At 33.3% G+C, this 15,034-nt stretch overlaps 1 protein-coding gene across 1 annotated transcript in view; it reads left to right on the forward strand.

Moving 5' to 3' along the window:
- The first annotated feature begins 3,255 nt into the window (after positions 1 to 3,255).
- Positions 3,256 to 15,034, forward strand: part of LOC118737483 (lateral signaling target protein 2 homolog) — a 60,365-nt gene continuing 48,586 nt past the window's right edge. Inside the window, exons 1-2 of the mRNA XM_036468061.1 lie at positions 3,256 to 3,319; positions 11,888 to 12,120. Of these exons, the coding sequence (XP_036323954.1) occupies positions 3,256 to 3,319; positions 11,888 to 12,120 (297 nt within the window). The remainder of the gene's footprint in view (positions 3,320 to 11,887; positions 12,121 to 15,034) is intronic.

Raw genomic sequence — 15,034 nt, forward strand, 5'->3', positions numbered from 1 at the left:
AAGAAAAGAAAAGAAAAGAAAAGAAAAGAAAAGAAAAGAAAAGAAAATAAAATAAAAGAAAAGAATAAAATCGCTGTTACTTTTAACTTTTCAGCAGAGAAGTTAGGAGATTCAGAACTTTCAGTCTTTCAATTGTAATTTTAAGAGCTAGGGTTGCTTTTGTAATTACAAGATATGTTTATTTAAGTTAAAAGGTTACAATTTCTATGTTAGTTAGTTTTAAGTAATTTTAGGCGTGGTTGCTTTTAATAAAAGAGAGCCTATGAATGAATGTTTTAAGGGATTGATTGAAAGTGATGTAAATTTTCACAGTTTATTAAAAAGTATGTGGAGCATGTTTAAAATGTGTACTCTAAGTTTCGCCCATATAAAACAGCAAATACAGCTTCCACATGTAAGAAAAAACAACAAAACGAAGATCCGCATATGAGAAAAGACAACAACAAATAAAAGTTTCACATACGTATAAGAAAAAACAACAACAACAAAAATAGTTATTTTTCTTCAATACAAATATTAAGAAAAACCTTCATAACATTTTTCAATAAATCCACAAATAAAAGGTGTCCAGGGTGTAAGAAACCTCGATTGGCAAGGGTTAAGATCTTTTTTTGCAAAAAGTCTGTGCAATCATATGCCAATCAATAACCTCCTCGGTTTTTTTAAATCATCTGCTTGTTTAGCCAAAATCAAATATCTCGAAAACGACAAGAGGTAACGATATAAATTGAACCGCATTTTAAGGCTAATGGAAAGTTCAGAAAAAATAAAATCGTATGATAAAAAAGTGCCTTGACTTTAAAAATTATCCTCAAAAATCGAATTTTTCTTTTGTTTATTTTATTATCTGAAAACAGTGTTCCACAAACTTTTCAAAAAGGAATGCATTTCCATGGTCGCAGTAACCGAAAAACGCATTTAAATTTTTTTTGCTTTTAATTGCTTGACATCTTTTGCTAAAAAAACAAAAACAAAAAATACAAAAATTTACTTTTTTAGCTCATTTTAAAGATTAGATTGAATAAAAAATTAACTTGACTTTAAAACAGATCTGCAAAAGTAAAATTTTGGATTTTTTTTACAATTTATCCTAAATAAATTGAAAGTGCATCTTTCGGTTCCTGTCTTGGCGCAAGTACAGCAAAAATATGTGTTTAAACATTTTTAAACATTCATGGCATGCTGATTTCAGTTAAAAAAATTAAAGAGTTCAATTTTTGAGAGCAAATTTAAAGATCAGTGTAATGGCAAATCTGCGAGTGTATTTCTGCCATGAAAAACAACTTCTTATAAAAATAAAAACGCCATTTAATTTTTTTTTTATCAAACGAGGCTATTTTTGCCGAACTTTCCATCTCAAAAGCTTTAAAATACCGTTCCATTTATTTCGTTCTCTTTCTCGAGTTATTAAGCTTTCAATTGATTTTTTTTTTTTTTTTTTGATATCTTTGAGTTTATTACAGACAATCGTTCATCCTTTCCCGGTACCTTGCCTTCCCCACCGACCTGAGCGAATCCAAAATGTTCTCAACCATTTTCCTCCAAAAGCGTCCAGTTTGTTATTCAACAAATAAATTAATAAACTTTCTTCCTGAGTCTGCTATCTAGTACAATTGTAAATAGAATTGATTGCAATTCACACCTTTAAGAAAATTTGCAAATAATCGAAAACCTGCTAATTGTTAAGTTAAACAAAACTCAACGACGATGGTTTGCGCAGATTTCAGTTTAACTTTTCTGTTCTGTTCACTTAACTATTAGCTAACTTTGGCTAGCAAATATCGGCGCTTACTGAACTTTGCTTTTATTTGCTGTTCTGCGACCGAACTTGTCTTGCAGTGGTTGAAAATTTTCTTTTTGTACTTACATACATACATACATATACAATCAACCCCGCAGCCCCAATAGAATTTGTAAAAAAAACGTTTATTTGTAATTTTCTTTTCTTGATTTTTGTGCTTGAATTCAACAATTAAGTTTGATTAAAATTGTCAAGATATTTTGTGTGTAGCCACTTGACGAGAGTGACGGACGTGTAGTTGTTGGAGAAAAAAAAACTCTGTTGCGGTTGTTGTGAGAGTGGTAGTTGCTGACAAAGTTTTTGAACTCCGACGCAGTTAAAAGCCAACAAAATGACAGCCACTCGACTTAGTATTTAGTTAGGAGCTCCACTGTCCAACTGTACCATGGTCGCAAATTTTTTCATAAAACTAATTGCGTTTTTTCTGCTGATTGCTTTTGGTTTTTTTTTTTCCTGTTTTTCTTTCCTAAAAGCATATACTGTTCTTTTCCGTTATTCCCTTTTCTTGAAAGCACATTCAATTTGCAGGCAAATTCCACTTGCAACTGACAATGAGAAGAAAGTGAAAAGCTGCTAGATGGCAGAACTTTTAATTATTTATTTAGTTTTTATTGTCGCCTTTTTCTTTTTACTGCTATTATTGTAGTATGCCCACGACATTCCCACATGCCTCTCCGTTTCGCGCGCGCTTCATGAACAAAGTATGTGATGAGTATTTGCAAAATATTTGGCAAATTGAATAACTTTGCCCCTTATTAAGCGCCAGTTGTATGCCTTGGCAACAACTGCAACAACACGTTTTTTTTTCATCTTTCTTCTCTATTGTGTGCGCTTTTATTTGTGTTTCGCAATAGTTTTGCATTTTCTTCTTTGCACTTAACGGTTAACAACAATTGGCTTGCAAGTCAGAAGACCAAGTTCCCACTTCAAATTTTCTTTTGTATGTAAAATTCTGCAAAATACAGGCACAAACATGCATATATGTATGTATAAACAAAACAATAGCTAGCTGTATATATGTATGTATAAGGATATTGTGTATGCGTGTAAGTAGCATACAAACAGGCGCTTGAACTTGCACATTTGGCCGCAAGGGTCTTGAACAAATGTCAGTGGCTGCCATTTACGCACTCGAGTGAAGCCTGAAAAGCGCTTAGAATAGCAAATGGAAAGAAGTACGTTACGCAGTATATAATAACAACAGTAACAACAACAACAACAACAACCACAATAGCAGTGCAATAACAGCAAAGTGTCTCACAAAGCACAATTGAATTTCCACAAAACTCACACTGTCAACACAATAGCCAACCACCAACTGAGAGTGAAATTAAAGTGAAACTAATATGAAAAGTGCACAGAGTCTGCACAAAACTACAAATAAGAAAACATGAAGTGCAAAGAAAAGAAAAACTACTACTTTAGCAACTCATAAGTATAGTATCAGCAGCAAAATGCGATCAACAACGTGCAGTGGTGTGTCGTTCAAATTCGACACGCCCACTGGTGGTAGTGCAAGTAAATACTCACAGACTTTTGTGGGTTTTTGTTGTTGCGCAGCACAATGGCTATGGCATGGTCGTGTGTGTATGAAATCTCTAATTGTTGTTTTAGAGTTGTATTACATTTGTTGCTTGTAAGTTGAAAACTTTAATCCCGTAGTGTGCGCACAAGTTTTTCGAGTAGCAATTTCTTTTTTGTTGCACAGACTTTGAAGAGGCGTATGTTGTTTGAAAACAATGCCATTATGCTACTGTTTTTTTTTTGCAAAGTTTTAAAACTAAATTAGCCTTAGATAGTGGCAAAAAGTGCAAAGAAATGGACAAAGTTTATGTTGTTATTCGACCTAGCTACTAACTACAGCAACATACGGCAGCCGCCCTTTTTAAGTTTAAGAAAGTTACTCATACGCCCTGATGAACAACAGCAGTACTCAAGCAGGAAATGTGCTTGTGCTCAATTTTTGTTTTGAGAGTTAAGCATAAAGCCCATTTTATTGAGTGTTTAGACTAAGTTAGTGTGAACATATATCCAACATTTTCCATTAAGGTGTTTTTTCAGAGACATCTATATATATAATACGCGAAGGAATTTTTTGTGCCGGTCATCAGATCTGCACCGTTCGTTCGATTTTCAAAAATGACGTGTCAAATTGATGTAGATGTGCAATAAGATCTTACATTTTCGAGAAGAGTTGCCAACTGTTAAATAATTACACTAAAGTTATTTAATAATAAATGCCCTCGGCTGTCATTAAAGGACTGGACGTGAGGATGTTCAATAAGGTTCTACTTTTTCGAAAAGAGTTGCCACCAGTTAAGAAATTAAGTTCAAATTATTTAAAAAGTTAAATCAATTGTTACAACATGGGTATCAACCGAAATGGTTTTGAAAAGCCTTTATATCTTAACTACAAGTAAGAGGGTTGCCATATGTTTAAAAAATGTAATTTAATTTTAATTAAAGAAATTTGGTAAGTTAATAAGGTATCACTAGTTTCGTATCAGACAAAAGAGGTTTAAGAAGGTAGTAGTTTGGAAATATTTTGAAGAGGGTTGCCACATATTTGAGAAGTCGAATTAAATTATTGTATACCCAAGTTATATGAAATATTAAAAATTATTGGCAAATTAAAGAGTTTTCAGAAATATTTAGTTTGAAAATTTAGAATATTTTTGATGTGTTTGAGGGTTGCCACAGTTTAAAATGTTAAATTTAAATTATTCAATAAATTAAATGAATTACTAAACGATGGTTATCAATGGAAATTGGGTTAAAATACTTTATTTCCGAACTATATTTAGGAGGGTTGCCACGTATTTAATAAATAAATTTCAACTTAGTTGGGGCCCAGTTCGGTACTAGTTGGGGAATAGTTTGGGACAAGTTGGGGCCTGGTTTGGGACCCGTTCGGGACTATATGTGACCTGGTCTACGAAAAGGGAGCTTACGTGCGAAAACTAGTTTTCTGTGAAAAAGCTGTTAAAAGTAAGCAACTCGTTTCGTCAGTTTCTCATTATCTCGTTAATTGTTCTCCGCGCCGGACGTCCAGTAAGTGTTGTTGTTGGTCCAGTAAGTGTTGTTGTTGGTCCAGTAAGTGTTGTTGTTGGTCGGAATATTATTATAGTTCATCGTGTAAGTTGCTAGTGTGGAACATTTAAAAAAGTAACACTGAAGAAGTGACGTTTACTGTTTCTGTTGATTATCGTCTTCGCATTTCGCATGAAATGAAATCTGTGTTCGTTTGGAAAAGTAGCTTATGTCGAAAGGCCGGCTTTAGTATAATGCGGCATTCCCTTTATTCTTTAAACGACAAGGAATTTTTGGATGAGACTTAACAAGAATATTGACTTGCTAGTATCGGAACTATTTCTTGCACGTTTATTTCCAAAAAGTTTTTCAACGGCTCAGCGCCGGTGAGTCATTCGCAATCGTATGCTGCGAATGCCGATTTATACTAAAGCCATCCTTTCGACATAAGCTACTTTGCCATACGAACACAGAAATATGAGTGTTGATGAGGAGTTCAGTGCCGTATACGGACAATATTTCCATGAAAAGGATGATGAAAACGATGATGAAAACTATGAAGAGAGCGATGATGATGAAGACGAAGTATGTGCATCTCGGGCAGAAGATGATACCGAACAAACTTTTGTTAAGATGGACCTGTATGTTGTTGATGTAAAGGAGGAGGAGCTGGTAACAAAATTTCACGACAACAAAGAACAATACATAAACTACTCGGCATTATTATTTTTGGCCCATAATACGTTTTTCTAGTGTATAATCATGTCTTTATAGCTTATAATTCAATGTATTTTGTTCATTACCAATAAATTATATTTTGTCGTATTTTTACTCTTCTTTCTCTACATTTTTAGTACACTTCTAAGCAAGTTAGGATTTTCTGCTTTTCAAAATTGATTTTTTGACACCTAAGCCACCCTTTCCGTAGACCAGTTCACATATCCAAAATTTTTTCGCACTCATAATTATTATCAAAAGACTTTTATAATTCTTGCGAAAATTTTGATCACTTTTTTAAAACTCCACCATGAAATAATTATTATTCTGGGTCTCTGATTTCTTTAAGAAGAATACGTCTTAAGTTCCGGCATGGATGCCAAGCATTGATTTTGTAGTCGTAACTTTTACAGCTGCACTAACACGCTTATTGCACGTGAAGTTATGGAGCGATTTTCCTAAAAAAATAATGCGTTTTAATTAAAATTACTTCGAACTTACCGTCGAATCCATTTTTGGGAGTCATTGGCTTATTTTAGTGTGAATGTTTAGAACGTAAAGTACTCGGGAAACATAAATTTAACAGATATAACTTCTATTTTCGGAACTTAAATACTTTAGAGTAAAAGCAACATTTCTGTGTACAAGCTTAATACAACTTAGAAAAATTTGAAAGCAAGTTTAAGGTAAGTCTTTAGGCAAAAAAGTTTTGAGAAATGGTGTAAATTTTTTTACGAAAATGCTCTAAAAGCGTTCGAATGATATTGTTTTCTGTTGTCAAAACTTCAGTGTTTCCTTTTGTTTGGTATATGGGCAAATCCTGGCGTTCGGACGTTACGTTCGATCCCTTGTTTATTTCAATTTAACTAAACTAAAATTTAACTAAACTAAGAATAAAACGGAGTATTGGACCCAAGTGCATTCCTCTTTTTCGACTATTTGAATGGCTGATGACGCTGGCAAATATTTATTAGCTGTCGGTTAATGTGGTACTGCTACTCTATAGCTAACTATTAGTATATTGTGTTTGAATTGATTTATTAAATTCAGTTCAATAAAATCAATATACTTTAGGTAATATCACGTATTCTAAGCCCTACGGTAGTCTTACACCCATAACACATTGCATAAGTGATGACGAAACTCATAAATGAAAAACTAAAAAATGCCAAGCGAAGAGAAAGTTATTGCAACGATTAATACAAAAATACATTAATTAAGCACACAAAGGTCCCCAAAGTGAGCACGAAAGTGCGCACGCAAGTCAGCAAAGCACAAATGACAATAAAGTCGAAAGGATTCGCTTAGCTGCCAAGGGCGGTGGTTCGAAAAAAAGGCGAAAAGTGAGAGTTATGTGGCTATTAAGCTGCAAGCAGTTAAGTGAATTGACAGTTGACGCGCAAACTTCACGGGAGGGGGGAAACATTGGAAAAAAGTAGCTGGAAAAGGAAGTAAAAAGCAAAAAGTTAAAAAAAAAATGCAACGCTGCTGAAGTGAATGAAAGAATGATTGAATGAAGTTGCATTGTATACTATCAAACAGGGCATTGAGAACTGCCAACTGTTTGTGGTTGTTCCTTTGGGGATGACCGCATGACACAGAATAATCACATTTTCGTATTCTCAGTTTTATGGCAAAAGTTTATTTCATCTCTTTTTTACCTTACTTTTGTTGCTTAGCGATTTGTATCCGCAAAAGTCATGAAAAGTTGAAAACAAATTGCGCTCGACTAACCGCTGCAGCTAGCGAATTGGTCAGCGTGGTCCACTTTAGTTTGTATGTTTTTAAATTTACATACAAACAAGTTATATTTTCTCATTTCCACAAAAACCTCAAAAAAATTCGACTGCAAAAATTATCTACATTTTTTCTGTTTGCCTCGCTCCAAAAGCCATTTGAGCGCACCATTTTTTCCTAGAAATCATTTTTCAATTGCAACATTTCTCTGCGCATTCAATAGACATGCATGCCAGCCACCAAAAAGGAAACCCAACCAGCGCATCTAGTGGAGGCGAAAGTAAATGAAATCACAAAAAAAAAAACTGATACCTGCTATGTAGCAGCGCAAGTCAAATCGAATGAAAACTCATTCGAGCCCACACTCGCTGAATAAAAAGCGCGCAGTCAATCCTTTTTTTGTCATTTTTTTCTCATACTTATTCTTACAAAAACAAATCTAGCCCATAAATTATGCTACAGCCAGCTTTTGAACTCTATATAAAATGCTGAAACTAATTCTCTCTACGCTGCAGCGCAGGCAATGACAGCGACCGCATGAGCGGGCAGAATAGCACTTAAGCGGAAATAAACTTGACCACTCCCATTCATACTTGTACCAACGGAATTACCTACTTTAACGTAGACAACTTTCGGCGACTTGGCAAAAAGTTATGGTCAACAGCTGCTGGCCGTTTTCGTTGCAAGTACTTAGTAGCAAATAAATTTCGGTAAGTGTGCGCTTGAGGGAGGATGCCGGGTTAGGGTGATTCTATAATATATGAAAACCTAAATTTTGTATACAACTTTTGTGTACAAAATAATGACTTCCAACAGAATTTTAAAATTTTAAAATTATTTTTAAGGCTCGCTAAAAATATTAGAATTCAACAAATTTTACATACAGTGACTCAAACAAGTGACCACTTATTAGTTTTTTTTTTATATTCGTAATGTTTTTCGAGCTTTGGACATTTTGTCTGTTATTTTTCTATAAAAATACTGTCCAAGCTTTAACCAAAACCATATAAATCACCGTTTCAATGTTAATGCAAAATTTATAAAAATGAAAAAAAAAAATTTTGGAGACTGCTTTGGCACTTTTTTTTATAAACAAGTGCAACTAACAAAAACTGGCTTGCTTTTTTTTGAAATTTTGTTGTGAACGATCTCCCGCGTGTTATTTCATAAGAAATTTATGTCTATATGGAAAAAAGTGCAAAAATCAGTCACCAAAAAAATTCTCAAAAGTCATCGCGATTTTTTAGCCGGTTGAAACTTGCATTTTATTAGACTAAAATTGTGTGGGCTAGTTATAAAACAGCATACCAGAAAATGTGAAATTTTTAAGAAAATTTTTGAATTTTTCTAAATTTTACGCTAAGATTGAAACTGTGATTTATATAGAAAAAAAAAAAAAAATACATTGTATTTTGTTATCATAGTGAAAAAAATTACATTTTTAATGACCACCCTAATGAGGGTGTTGCCCAAAAGCTTACTCAAAGACTACTTGTAGTGTAAAGAGCAAAAATTAATATAAAAATCGTATTTAGGTGCATTAAAAGTTTCGCTCCTGAACAAGTAAAAGAAATTTTTGGCGTTGAGAAGAAATATTGGAAGTACTTCAACTGGAATTCAAGGAAAAATATAATTTTTGCCATCATTTAATTTTTCAAAATATGCCAGCGAAAATGCTGTGTTGCAATTGAAGTCATAGATACGCATGCAAGTGCGAATGTGTTTTTCTTGCGCTCCTGTGGTTGATAAACTATACTCTTGCCGGAATCGGCTTTCGGAAATGTCTTGTAAAAAAAAAGAGTAATTTGTCTAAACTTATGCCTCCATATTGTGGTAGCCACAAATGCTACAAAATAGCCATTTCACGTCTGAGTAAGATGGCTTTTCGGTATGTGAGAGGATCAATGAGAACGCGTTCAATCGCGGCCTTAGAGTCGCTTCTAACGTGGACTCCACTCCATATTTGTTGCAAACAGCAGTCGTTTCGAGGAATTTGCAAATGCAAAAGTCTGACAGAACTCTTAAAAACAAGACTCTACACAAAGGTATTTTTAGAAAAATACCAGGTTAAGGAATTTGCGAGTTCTCCGCCGCTATGCCAAAGGCAATCTGCTGTGGAAGGAAATTCCAGAACGAGATGTCTGCTAAAATGGGCTACCTGGAGTAGATTCCATACTCGTACACTGGTAAACAGATGGACCAAATATAGAAGGCAGAGTAGGAGTCGATGTTTTGGACCTGTCACCAAACTTTCTATTGCAATGAGTACTTGGCCAACGGTCTTTTAGGCTAGCAATCTCAATTTGTGCCAAACTTAACCTTAAGAAGGGTTTAAAAGCGTTTCTAGTTCTAGGACGATCATCGCAGGGATCGTTAAGGAATGCTTTGACACTATCCAACTCTTGGAAGCACGGTACCAGGGCACTGCGTAGGTAATGGGGCCGCAGACGAATTGGCTAGGGAAGGTTCATCTTCTGTACTTGTGGGACCGAAACAATTTTATGGACTCAGCTGGTCCTCCTCGAGGTCCATAATCGAAGCGAGGGTAAATTCGGAACACAGTAAGTGCTGCGGAGAGGTGAGGGGGCCTTAAATAGGCCAAACCTTTTGGTTATCCTTTTGCTATGAAAAAAATAAATCTATTGAAGAGCGCCAACGTTAAGTTGCTTATTGGCTACGTAACCGGCGAAAGTCACCTGCGATTTCACATGCACCGCATTGGCCTTTCCACGGTGACGTATTGTCGTTTTTGCCTTGAAGACGAGGATATATCGGAGCACATTATGGATTGCCAAGCATTAGCCAGACTAAGACTGCAATATGTACTTCGTTTCTTCCACAATCGATGCCCTTTAGGTTAGGAGTTCATCTACAAAGAAACTTGTAGGTTTTATTGGAAGGATCATAACATCTTGGACCGTCAGCGTTAGGAACCATCACCAGACCTTGCACCAGACCTCTCTTCAAAAACGGCTGAAATGATTTAGTTGAAAAATTTGACATATTTTGATAAGGTTTTAATAGGGTTGCCATCTGCTTAAAAATATAAATTAAACTTAGTTAATATTTGAAGGATTTCTCTTATTATTGATTTACGAAACGGTGTAAAAGCGTTCGGTTTTCTAATTTTAGGTTACGTCCAAAAATCGCATATCAAAGTTAGCTTGAGAATCTCGATATAGACCCGAAAATCACGAAAAAGTCTTGTGAATCCCGAAAAAATGAATATCCCGAAATAATCTCGAAAAGACCGAAACACTCGACCGAATAGTCTCGAAAATCTCGAAATAGTCCCAAAAATCTTGAAATATTCCCGAGAATTCGGGAAATCCTGAAAATCACAAAGTAGTTTCGAATATCTGTATGTGGTCTCGAGATTTCGAAGTCGTTTGAAAATCGTGAAATAGTCCCGAAAATCGAGATGTCCCCTAAATTCATTATCTTTATACTGATTAAATAGCAAGTATTTAGTATTTAATCAAGTCATAAGTACAAGTGAAACCTTCAATTTTAACAGTACAAGCGCAATTCTGGTAAATCATTTTGGTTCAATCTCATTAGTATATAGTTTTAGAAGTCGCTGCTTACAAGTTAGATCAAAACATATTAATAAAATTTGTTGGTCTAACCAATCTAAATACATACTTATGTATACAAATATTACAATCAAATTATAATTTTCACTTGTTTCCTTCTTTCGAGGCATTGATTTCCTCTAGGGCCCTTCATTATGTACATACACACATATGTTGTTTATTGGTTTTCAACTGAAACGAATGCTATTTTCGGCCACACTACTTACCAGTGTGGATACCCAAAACGACAACAGAAAGAAATACCGACAAGCGAAAAACAAATAAACAACGGAAACATGCGGTCGTTCGGTCAGGCGAACATCGGGGCGTATGAGTGACATTTCACCCGGAGCAACATAACTCAATGGACTTGTGTGCGTGTAATGTGCAGCGTATAAATTTACTTCTTTATTGTTATTGTGCCTTTTTTCCATTTGGTAGCTGCAACTGTTCGCGTTAATGTTGATTGTTTCACTTTTTTTGCCTTTTGTTCGCTGACATTGTTTTGGTAAAATGATTACTGTTAAATGTTAATGAAATTTAAGCAGCGAAATATGGAGCCTGGCTTAGTAGAGCAAGTACATACTTTTATACTTATGTATCAGTGGCATACATACATACATACATGCATACATATGCACCTACACACATAAAAGACGTGTGTCCAATGAAATAGGAAATAAGATATTTCGAATATAATTTGATGAAACCATTTTATTTTTTGCGGGGAGGGTTATCTTACGAGTTTGTATGTACAAAAATATATACAAAGAAACATATATATAAACACTTAACATAAATATTCAGTATTACATACACTCTCATACCCAACTGACCCTGTTTTCCTTCACTAGGCAAACAATACTTTTTATTAAAGACTTGACAGCCGATGATTTACATATTCCCCCATGGTCTTACATATAGAAGCGTATTTAGTCGCTTGCCGTTCTTTATTAAAATTGATTTGAAGTTAGTTTTTATCATCACTAATAATATATTCGAATTTTTTTGTTCCCTCTCTTTGCAGGCTATTTTCCGCTAAGCTCACTGTGGTGCCTTGTTTGGATTTGTCTAGATGTGCTCTTTTGTACGGCCAGCATAATGCATTTGTGTACCATTTCAGTAGATCGGTTCTTTTCGTTGGCCTTTCCTATGCGATTTGGTCGCAACAAGACTACTAAGCGTGTCATTTTGAAAATCGCTTTCGTTTGGTTCCTATCGTTATCGACGAGTTTGCCGCTATGCTTGATGTACATAAAGGTGAGTAGTTTTATTAGTGAATAGAGATTTTGTACCTTTTTTGTCTACTTTGAATGCAACGAAAATTTATTATGCAAAAACAAAACTCATGCTGAAAATTGTGTTTAAAATTTTGAGGTGGAAACTTTTCTGTATAAATAATTTTTGAAGTGAAACCTAGTTCCGCTCGGTTTGATGTAAGTTAAGATACGATTTAAGATAAAGATTAATATTAAGATTAAGATTAAAATAAAGATCAACACTAAAGATTAAGATTATGAACAAGATTAGTTCTAAGATTAAGATTGAGATTAAGATTCAAATTAAGATTAAGATTAAATTTAAGAGTAGGAATAATATTTAGTTCAAGATTAATATTAAGATTAAAGTTAAAAAGAAAATTAAGATTGAGATCAAGATTAAGATAGAGACTCTGATTAAGATTAATATCAAGACTAGGATTAATATTAAGAGCAAGATTAAGATTAAGATTAAGATTATTATTATTATTAAGAATGAGATTAAGATTAAGACTAAGATTAAGATTAAGAACAGGATTAGGATTAAGATTAAGGTTGAAGTTAAGATACAAATTAAGATTAAGATTAAGGTTAAGATTAAGATTAAAATAAGGGTTAAGATTAAGATTAGTATTAAGATTAAAATCAAGATTAGGATTAAGGTTAAGATTAAGATTAAGATGGAGACTAAGATTAAAAGTAAGATTAAGATTAAGATCAAGATTTAGATTTTGATTATTATTAATATTAATATTTAGATTAAGGTGAAGATTACGAATGCGATTGAGATTAAGATTTGAATTGGCATTAGGATTTATGTCAATATAATTGTTCATTGTCATGCAGGAAAGTACCCATAAAATGTGGGCAGCTATACGAGGTTTAGTTAGTCGCGCGTGCGATCCGTACACAACTTTTTTTATTTCATCTAATATGAAAAGATGAAAAATAATGAAAAAATGGGTCAATCCGTATCAAAATCGACCAATGTTTGGCGTCGAAGATTTTTGATTTCGATGAATTTTGGTCAGAAATTTGTTTTTTCATATAGCGATGTTCTGCCGAAAGAAACAATTTTTTTGAAAGTTACGCAAAATTCCAAATTTGACAATTTCCAGTATTTCCCATGTAGATTTTTCGGAACTCGGCCAAACACTAACATATTTGTAATCGCGAATCTATTATTACTATTATATTTTTCGAAAAACCCAGAAATTGTTATAGTTAAAAGATAGTTCTGCTCTCGTTTTAAAGTTCCTATTTAAGGCTATAAAGATAAAATATATAAAAAATTTAAAAACAAGACAAAAATCTACAAAATTTTTTGCTTAAAAATCGTAAAAGCAAAATCTTATACAAATTTTTGGCTCAACTTATTTATACAATTCCAGCAGCTGACCTTAAAAGATCCTGAAATTTTCAAGGTGTTTTTTATAAGACCCAAATTTATGAACTTTGGAATAAATTTTTACAAACTCTAAGCAAATAAAGTTAAGTTAAACAATTTTTATTTAATATAAACTTATTCTTAATTTCGAGCTTGCAAAAGACCAATTATTTTAATAATTCAAAATGATATGTCTTAAAAATTGGAAAATTGGAAATTGAAGCATCTCTTAAGATCACTTAGAGGTTTTGTATACAAAAAACTTTTAAAAAATATATGTAACGAGTTTTAGATTTCAAAATTCTTTTATTTTGTATTTTTCGAATATTTTTTAGCATATGTTTTTATATAGCTCTAAATATCTGCTATAAACGAGAGGTATTCAAAAAATAAAATCAAGAAAATTGTGAAATTTTCCTTATTCCTTTATTTTTTCTTTTGGAGCACTCATTATAAGGTAAAAGGAAGCTTCTGGCCAAAGTTAGTTTAAGTAAAAAATGGTCGATTCCAACCATTTGACATATTTTAGCTCCTGTTCATTTTTTTTCTTCCTAATGGTCATATCTACAAAGCTCAACGCGGATTGGATTCCATTGCAGATCACTTGCTGCTAACTCCCTCCAATGACTATGCAAAGATCACCAGCACGAGCTATTGTCAGCAAACCCACTTCAAGAAAAATTTCGAAACATTCGTACACAGGACACTTCCATTGGCGAGAGCTTTTAGCGGGTTTTTCTAGCTCCCAAAACTAAAAAAAACAGTACTCCTGCATCCATTCAATCAATGCAGACTTGATACTAAAATGCCGAAGTGCTTCAATATTTCTGCCAAAACAAAAATGCTGAAGATCCCTCAATTACCAGAACTAATAGTAGACCATATAATTAATTTTGTTCGCTAAGAATTCTTTGTAACGATCTGAGTGAATGAAGATAAATATACCCAGTATATATAACAAAAGACTCGGAATAAAAATATGTATATCTAATTCCATTCGAAATTTGGAAAGCAAAGGTATTTCACAAGGCAATTGTCAATTCTGGCAATTTGTTTCAAAGGTCTTTTTATAGAACCATATCAATAAACACAAAAAATTTCAAGTTCGGTTCTGAAAATTAAATTTCAAAAAATTATATCAAAAAAGGAAAATAATAATTAAACAAGTAATTTTTAGCAAAAAAAAAACCGACTTCAACTCTCATATAAAAAAAATATATATATATATATCTTATGATCCACTGATCGGAACTTTCCCATATTAGTATGGGACCACCTCTGAGACACTGCCTTTCCGATGCAAAAAGAATTATCGAAATCGGTTGACGGGGCCCAAAGTTATGCGGTAACATACATTAAAAAAAAATATAATAATAAAATAAAATAAAATAAAAATAAAATATTCCGACGAACTGATAACCTCCTCCTTTTTTGGAAATCGGTTAATAAATCAAATCATTCCCTAAAAATTAATTTAAATAAGAAATATTTTTTTTTGTAATATGTCAATATAATCTAAAAATTAAAA

This window comes from Rhagoletis pomonella, unplaced genomic scaffold, assembly GCF_013731165.1.
Source record: "Rhagoletis pomonella isolate Grant_MI unplaced genomic scaffold, Rhpom_1.0 Rhpom_scaffold_00001, whole genome shotgun sequence".
Lineage (NCBI taxonomy): Eukaryota > Metazoa > Arthropoda > Insecta > Diptera > Tephritidae > Rhagoletis > Rhagoletis pomonella.